We start from the raw sequence: 9,342 nt of genomic DNA on the forward strand, positions 1-9,342 counted from the left end.
TAATTAGTTACAGATTGTATGTATATATATACATGTACATAAGCCAGATGAGCTAACTAATTAAGTTATATGAGTGACTGACTATTGGTCAAGATACTGACTAATTAACTTAGATGATCCATAATAACTACTGCGTTAGAAATATGCGTCGTCCACCAAGACGTGTCGGAATGCTGAGGTGATGACCATGTCACAACGCCGTTGTCACAGTCTCTACCCATTGGTTGCCATCGTTGTTGCATGCAATTCTGTTCTACCTCCAGCTTCATCTTTGTCACCGGTCTGAGCTTTTACCGTTTGGATATTCTTTTTCAATAATTTTAAATGCTTTGTTTTGTTAGATTTTGGAGATTATTTTCAACGATTATAGATGTTTTTTTTTTGTTATGTTTAGGACACTTCTTTTTGTTTAAGCTTTGGGGTGTTTAAGTTCTTTTTCAGTGAATAAAAGAGTAATGATCCACGAGTAGAAGAATAGATGCAAGTTTATCGCCTATTAGATGAGTCGGATGCTTCATCCTGCTATTGATAACTGCCACTACTATTCATTGTTGCCGCGAACAGAAAGATCCGATGCCGAGTGAAGGACGTAATACCGAGATAGTTGGTGTCGCGATGTCCGTCGTGAAGAGAATGATGGACGGCAGCAATGCAAAACGTTGAGCAATAATAATGATGATCAATAGAGGACGCGGCAGAAAGGAAGAGGAGGAGTCACGAAAGCGCACAAACATTAAAGAGTGATGGTCAGTGAAAAAACACGGCATGAAAGAAGCGTGACACATAATCAGAACGTAATTAGGGGTAAATCAGTATTTTGTTAATTTAAATCAGCGTTTTATTTGTTTAAATCAATATTTTATTAATTGAATCAGTTTTTTTGGGATAAAAAGTTGGTTGTTTTATTTTACGAGATAAATAACAAGAGAGTGCATTAGTTATCTAGACTTTAAAAAAAAAAATTGGAACACTAGTACATTTTTTTAGAATAAAGACATCATAAAAAGATATAGCACGCATTATTTTTTTTTAATTATTTTTCATATATATTAGATATTAGTTATTTGTATAAAATATATATATAAATATAAAATACAAATTAAAAATAAATTAAATATTATATATATTTATATATAAATATATAAAAATTTATTTTGTAACTGATTTTTTATATGGAGATAATTGTTTGTCCAGGCCATCTTTTTCTTTGGTCTGATGCTATGCCAATCATTTTATATCTTTTACACACCATATAGACAATTATTTGTATGCACTCTAAAGAATCTTTGCATATTTATCCAATGCATATTTTTGCAACTTATACAATCAATAGCTTTCCTAAATCCTACTAATCCACGATTAATTGTTTGTTTGGGCGTGATTAAATTAATAAAATAAATTTTTTAATAAATTTTTTTAGTATATTTAATAAATTTTTAATAATAAAAGTAAAAATACTAAAAAAATAAAAAATATTTATATTTTTTAAAAAAATTGTAATTTATATCTTTTTTTAAAAAAAATTTAATACATTATAAATGAATAAAAAAGTATTTTTATCTTATTTTACTCAAATATAATTGATAAATAAAAAGATCTTTTTATATGAGATATTTAAATATAAAATCACTTTTACTTTTATAAAAATTTTTTAAAAAATATATCATTAAAAAAAGATTTTTTTTTTTAAATGGCATTCAAACAAACTTTAAATATGTTATATATGTATGTATTTGGATATACTCTATGCGTCTACTATATGTTTAACTAAATGGATTGATTCCATGTCATGCCACATCTCCTGATTTATTATTTTGAAGTAAGGTGTGTCTCCAAACCTATAAAAATTACACTTATTTCAACAATTTTTATTTATACAATTATTTTTAAAATAGTCGATTTTATGTTTGATTACTTTAGTTAAAAGTAGTTTAATATAATTTATCGTGTTTTATATATGAAAAATAAACTACTTTTAAGAGGTATAATTATAAAAATAGATATGAAATGGTTGTTTATGTTATTTAATATTTAATACTTGAAATCAAATTAGTAAAATCATAATAATTCAAAAATAAATAAACTTTTCTTATAATAATATGTTTCAAAATATTGTTTTCAAGCATAATTACTTTCTGATATTAAGACTTTTTAGCAAAAAGTTTCTTTTTTTTCAATTGTTTCTCTGTGGGTATGTCACTGTCATGCAAGTAAAAACTCCTACTAGTCCTATAAAAAAATAAAAAGTAAAAAGAAACTCCTACTAGTGACTATTAAATAAGATTATATACATCATTAAAAAAATATTCTATCTTCTAATTAATCCTACCTAATAATTGGGTCTTTTTGTTAGCTGATGTTTGCACACTATTAATTAAGTATACATGTTTAATATGGTAGAAGTACATAGAAAACTAAGGTGACTTGACATGCATACACATCAGTGAAAGCAAAAAATTGAAGAAAAACAATAGAAAGAAGATTCTTGACAACTACAAATTAATCTTATAAACAAATGAATATGATGTAAAAATCAAATCAATATTTTAAAAAAAAAAGTAAATAGAATGCAAAAATACAAGAAGATCAATTGAATTGCATTATCTTTGGAGCAAACCTCAACAATCTATCCAAAGCATGAAGGGTGAACTTCCTTGCAAACAAATGACAAACATTGGTGATCTTTCCATTGTACATACATGTAGTTCCATACCTTAATTTCTCCAAAAAATCAATAGTGACATCAAACCTTATGTACCTTGATGGATGAGGTCCACCCCTTGACCAATCAACCTTTGTTAATGTCCTATTAGAGTTCTTCCTCCAAAATTTGATACTAACCATTGTGGGCAAGTAATGTTCATCACTATAGCATTGAGGCTTGCAAAACTTTTGAAACACCGGGAAGTACTGGCGGTCGGCGACCATGTCGACGGCGAGGGCACGGTCGATTTGGAACCATTGGGAGCCTTTCCTCCATTGGGAAAGCCTAATTTGTGGCCTCATTTTTGGGCTATATCTTCCACGGCCTACATCACTTGGATCATCATAGGCCTCCACAAAGGTTTGAGGTGTGTTGATTAGGTATGTGTATATGGTTGAGAAATTGAAGAGAGGAATGCATGACTCTGAAAGAAGAACAAATCTTTGGTTGGAGAAATCAAGAAGTGCATTTGCTAGTAGGCGTCTCTCTGCCTCTATCATGCTATTTTCACCCCACTTTACCTCCTGCATGCATGTTACCAAACAAATTTACCATCAAACTTTAATTTTAGAAAAAGTTTTGGGAGACACCATTCGCCCAATAATTCAACATTAAAAAAAATCCAAAATTAAAATAAAATAAAACCAATTTAGAGTATAAAATTTAGAATTCAGAATTTAGAATTTAGAATTTAGAATGGTGGCTGATAATGGGTAGATGAAATTAGTAATATTGGAAGAAAAGAGAAGTAAAAAGAGGTAAAAGAATAATTTAAGAAAAATATAAGTAATTGACTAATTTGATGAAATTAGTTAATTTTTTGTTGGCTTCTTTTTTTTGGTCATGAATTCTTTGTTGGCTTCTTAGTTGGATGCTTTTTATTAAACTTAATAGGCCTAGAGTTTATTCATAAAAGTTGTGAAAAAAAATCATAACCGGGCTAACAAAAGAAACAGATGATGGGTTCAAGTTCCAAAAAAAGCTAAATATGTTAAATTGGATTGCTAGTTAAACTAAATAACCGTTGTCCAAAAACCAAACATTAATAACCAAAAATATATAAAGGCCAATAGTTTTGAACTTTTGATTGGCTGCTAAAGTTCTTTATAAATTACATATTAATGGAAGTCTTAATTGGCTGCTAAAATCATATGAAACACTCTTTAGTTGACATTATTATTGGTGCCTATTCTTTATGCTGAATTCTATGAACCTTAGAGCTAGCTTTATTTTTGTAGCACTTTTCAATCGACAAATTATCAATGTGCCATACAAATATTGAATGCATGCCCAAAAGTTCTTGTTAATATTAATGCAATACATACTTTATATTTATTTTTAAGGTAAAACATATTTTTGTCTAATAAGTCTGTCAAAAATTTTAAAAATATTCTTAAATTTTATTTTATTTTAATTTTATTTCAAAAATTTTTAATTTGTAATAAATATATGCTTCATAACTAAATTTTTTAAAAAATTTAAAAATAATTTAACAATAATACATAGAAATTATACTTAATTTATTTGGGTTAGAATTTTTTTTGGAAAATTATTATTGAATTGGTTTTAAATTTTTTGAAAAATTAGTCGTTAGGAATATATTTTTATGCAAATAAAATTTTTTTAAGATAAAATTAAAATAAAATAAAATTTAAAAATAAAAAAATATATTTTACCTTTATTTTTATATGTGTATTTAGATTCTAAATTGAATGCGATAGACAAAGTATGTGAAGAAAAGAATTATAAAAAGTTTAGGAGGGGTCTGTGTGGGAAAGTGTGCTTTGGAGATGGGGAATAATGGATTTTTCTTAGAGATGCAAAACGAGTGGAATCAAAGAAAAGGATGGAACAGCTTGCTTTAGCCAATTCCGGAAGCAACCAATAATAATAATAATAATAATATATTATTTTCACTGTGCCTTGACGGTGCGTTGGTCCCAATTGACCATGGACCATAAGTCCAAAACTATTTGCTAAAATTATATTGGAAATTTAGGTTTTTTTTTTTTTTGTCTTTTTCCAAACTAGAGGTTAACTACATATATAAGCTGGGTGAATTTTTTATTTTTAATATTGGAGTGGTAGCGGTGTTTCTCGTAAATGTGGATTGTTGGGATGTTTTACTCAAATGTGAGATCGTTTAACTAGAGAAGCAGAAATCGGTGCGACCGATTTTTGAGAGGTACACAAATCGGTGCCATCGATTTCTGGGAGGTACACAAATCGGTGCCAGGGATTTGTGTTAAAAAAAATTAAAAAATTTTAAGTACAGAAATCGGACCCAGCGATTTGTGTACTCCCACAATTTTAAAAAACACCAAAAATTACCATATTAAAGTATATCACCACTTTTTTTTCCATAACAAAAAAAATTAGCCGGGTGAATTTTCAAGTCAAAGTCTCACTATACAAGCAAAGCAATCAACGAGTTCGGATCAGGATCACAATTCACAACGATAAACTCCAAAGTGGGGCTGCTCTAAACTTTTCATTAATAAAATTAAATTAAAATATAACAAAATGTGGCTGGTTGGTTCAGGTTCATGCAGACAGGTATTTACCAAGTTAGTAGTCAAATATAAAAGAATATATACTATATTATGGTACAAATCAAAATATTTTATGTGGTTGAAGGATGTGCACATAGATTTTTAAAATTGGAAAGTAAAATATTTATTATATGTATTGATATAAAATTACCAACTATGCTATGTGTATATAAAAAAATAATTATTAAATTAGTTATTTATATAAATTATATATTATAGTACCATATATATTTTAAAAATAAATTTAGTTATATATATTTATATATAAATACATTATTATGACTAATTTGGTCAATATTTTTATAGCAATTTTTTAAATTATTTACATATATATTTAGTTGTATGTTTCTATATTGGTAAAAATGCTCAATTTAATTATTTTTTATATAAAATATTTTTTAACATTTTTTATACATGAAACTTAAATTTAAAGAAGTATGCAAAAAAGATATTAAGTGGAATATACCAATAATATTATTATGCATGTGCGTGTGGAAAGGCATATATATACACATTCACACACATGTTACTATAATTAAGCCGAGATTTTAGGTATATATTGTTGGCATTCATTTTGAAGTAAACAATATGCACATGAACTGTTGTAATTAACATTAAATAAGGCTTCTATTAAGGGAATTATCATGTTTGACATAATCTATATTAAGGACTCGTTGATTGATGTTAAAGTTATTAAATACATTTGGAAGAAACATAAAGAATTTATTGAGATCGAAGTTGTAATTAGTTAATATATATATATTAGTTTGGTGGATCTATTTGTATTTTGTGAATATGTGGCTGAAACTGAAAGTAACTGATGACGTGACGAAGAATCATAGGAGAGTATCACAACAGAGTTTACAATAGTGAATTATTATAATGTTACTAGATATACAATTTTGTATGCAATTCTTTTCAATTATATTATTATAACATAATGTTCTATAGACATATTTGACTAACTTTATTAAAAAGAGAGTAATTATATTATTAAGGATTCAAATTGATTATTCGTACTGTATGAACTAATAGAATTGAGATAGAAGAATCAATTTTATTCATTTTTCAATTCCATGGAGTTAATACGTTGAAATTATAGTTCTAATTTTATACATTATTATCGCAAACCCTAAACATTAGGATGGAGGAGTTGACTTTCGATTCTAATTCTAAACTCGAGTTTTTTGACGCCAAAGAAGTGCTAAAATAAAGTTATCTAAAAAGCATTTGAGAGAGGCGAAAACTGAATTTTTAATATGCTTTTTTAGTTATCACTTTAAATTTTTTTAACATATAATAATAATAATAATAATAATAATAATAATAAATTTTCTCGTTTTTAATATAAATTTCCCTTTTACTTTTTAAATTTAAAATATATTTTTTAATTTAGTTTTAATTCATTATCATTCTATTAATATAAAACAATTTTACATATGTATTTAATTACTAAGATTATATCAATAAAAATACTTATTTTTTATATTTATTGTCTGAATGATCATTAGAAAAACGGATGTGATTAAATGATGGTGTAAAACATTTTTTACATTATTAGTGCATAAGAATTAAAACTCATATTAAAAAAAAGAGTAAAGTATTGTTTTTGTCCTCAACGTTTGGGGTAAATCTCAAAATTGTCCCTAACGTTTCAATCATTCTATTTACGTCCCTAACGTTTTAAAATTGACTCAATGTTGTCCTGCCGTTAGGGATCCGTTAATAAAATTAACGGCAGGACAAAATTGAGACGATTTTGAAACGTTAGGGACGTAAATAGGACTAAAACGTTGGGGACAAAAACGATACATAAAAATAAATTTTAATTTTATTATTCAATAATATCAATTTGTTACTGTACATAGTATTTAATTATTTTTAATCATATTTACACTTAATCACCTTATTTTCATTCTAAATAAATTTATTTTTTTAATTTTACACTTAAAGTAATGTATTTTTTTATAAATAAATAAATTTTACACTTTTATTCTAAATAAATAATGTAATGTGATTAGAATGAAAGTGTAAAACTATAAAAAAAATATAAGTAATGTGATTAAGTAATGAAAGTAAAATTACATTATTTATTTAGAATGAAAGTATAAAATTTATTTATTTATAAAAAAATTATATTACTTTAAACGTAAAATTATAAAAAAAATTAATTTATTTAGAATGAAAATAAGGTGATTAAGTGTAAATATGATTAAAAATAATTGAATACTATGTATAGTAAAAAATTGATATTATTGAAGAATAAAATTAAAATTTATTTCTATGTATCGTTTTTGTCCCTAACGTTTTAGTCTTATTTACGTCCCTAACGTTTCAAAATCGTCTCAATTTTGTCCCGCCGTTAATTTTATTAACGGATCCCTAACGGCAGGACAACATTGAGTCAATTTTAAAACGTTAGGGACGTAAATAGGACGATTGAAACGTTAGGGACAATTTTGATATTTACCCCAAACGTTGGGGACAAAAACAATACTTTACTCTAAAAAAAAAAGAGAAAATAAAAATGAAGTGAAGAAATGGGCAGATGCAAATGATGGAATAATAAACTAACCTTGCTGGGGATTGTTCGGCCATGAAAAACAGAGGTTTGGTTGAATGTTCCATTGAAAGAAGGTAAAGGATGAACATAGATAGAGTAGAATTGTTGATTGATGCCTTTGAAGAATCTTTCCCAAAGAGGAGCCAATGGCAAAGGCCCTTTTGTCAAGAACATGAATGCAACCTTTGGTGTGTAATTGAATGGTGTCTTATGGATTTTGGGAGCAATTGATGCTCTCCACAACAACTCTTCTTCGTTCATGTCATGCATGGCCTTTCTTGGTGCCTTCAAGAACTCCCTCAAACCAATTCTTGTTGTGCTATTGACTACCCTTTTGTTAGTATTATTATTGATCACCAATGATGATGAATTCATGGAAAGCTTGTTGGTTGAGATTTGAGGAGGAGGAGGAGAGTGTTGGAGTTGGAAAGTAATGTTTTTGAGGGAGAAATTGAAAGTGGTTTTGAGGGATAAAGTGAGAGTGATTCCAATGAGTAAGCCAAAGCCAAAGACAAGAACATAGGAGAAGAAGTTTAGGAGATAGAGTTGTTGGTGAGAACAAGTATTATTCAAATGTTGTTGTTGTTGTTGTTCCTTGTTATTCTTCTTCATCATTGTCATTTGGCAATGATGAATGATGAAGTGAGAAGATTGGTTTTGGTATTTACAAGTAATGGAGTTGTGGTTATTATACATAGAATAGAATGTGAGAGAGAGAACAGAGCATCTATGAAGCCTAACTCATGACTCAAAAGAGAGATACTTTGATTGGTCACACATGACATAACTGACAACTCACAATGCAACACGCCTATATAACAACACCAATAATAATAATTGTATTTACAGAAAATATCAATAAAAATCAATTGATAACCATAATTAAGATGTGAAAAAAGAATGTATACAAGTTCTAATTGTTCAAGAGGTGACATCAAAGTTATCTCTTAACATGAATTTATAGGATCAAAACATGAAATTACGGCACATCTCCTTATTTCAAGTTGGTATTTTCATAGGATAGGGTGTATCGATTTTGATGTCTTAATTGAGTATGGAGAGACTATGTCATTTGAGCTATTACTCACTAAGACTTTGAACGTGTGTTACACCCTTTATTTATAGTGAAAAATATTAAAGAATTAGCAGAATTTATTATTTTTATCTAATACTTCTAGTCATTAATTCAATTCATTTAATCTAATAACTTAACAACATATTTTTAACTTATATTTTTAAATATTAATAAATTCTACTGGTCTTCTAGTATTTTTTTTATAATGTTTAAAAAATAAATCTAAAAAAATCTGAATAAATACGTATAAGATATACACAATATCTTACGTGAATATAATCCATATTACGTTAGTTATTTATAGGCTAAAATGTCTTGAAAATAGATGTTTTTTGACCTACCATAATTTTATGACTAGTCTAATAACCATAGTGCAAGTATTGTACTATTGTGTCAAATTAAGAAATAAAAATTAGCAACTTTTATATTTTTGTTTGAACACAATTGT

The 9,342-nt window shown here is 27.1% G+C and overlaps 1 protein-coding gene across 1 annotated transcript; it reads right to left on the reverse strand.

The window, feature by feature from the left end:
• Nucleotides 1-2,495: 2,495 nt before the first annotated feature.
• On the reverse strand, nucleotides 2,496-8,580 carry LOC130951570 (glycosyltransferase BC10-like). Its single transcript, XM_057880258.1, has 2 exons — nucleotides 7,832-8,580; nucleotides 2,496-3,228 (listed from the first exon to the last, which is right to left on the reverse strand). Exons 1-2 carry the CDS (start codon nucleotides 8,513-8,515, stop codon nucleotides 2,587-2,589), a joined length of 1,326 nt encoding a protein of 441 aa, XP_057736241.1. The 5' UTR covers nucleotides 8,516-8,580; the 3' UTR covers nucleotides 2,496-2,586.
• Nucleotides 8,581-9,342: the final 762 nt, after the last annotated feature.

This window comes from Arachis stenosperma, chromosome 9, assembly GCF_014773155.1.
Source record: "Arachis stenosperma cultivar V10309 chromosome 9, arast.V10309.gnm1.PFL2, whole genome shotgun sequence".
NCBI classification, from domain to species: Eukaryota; Viridiplantae; Streptophyta; class Magnoliopsida; order Fabales; family Fabaceae; genus Arachis; species Arachis stenosperma.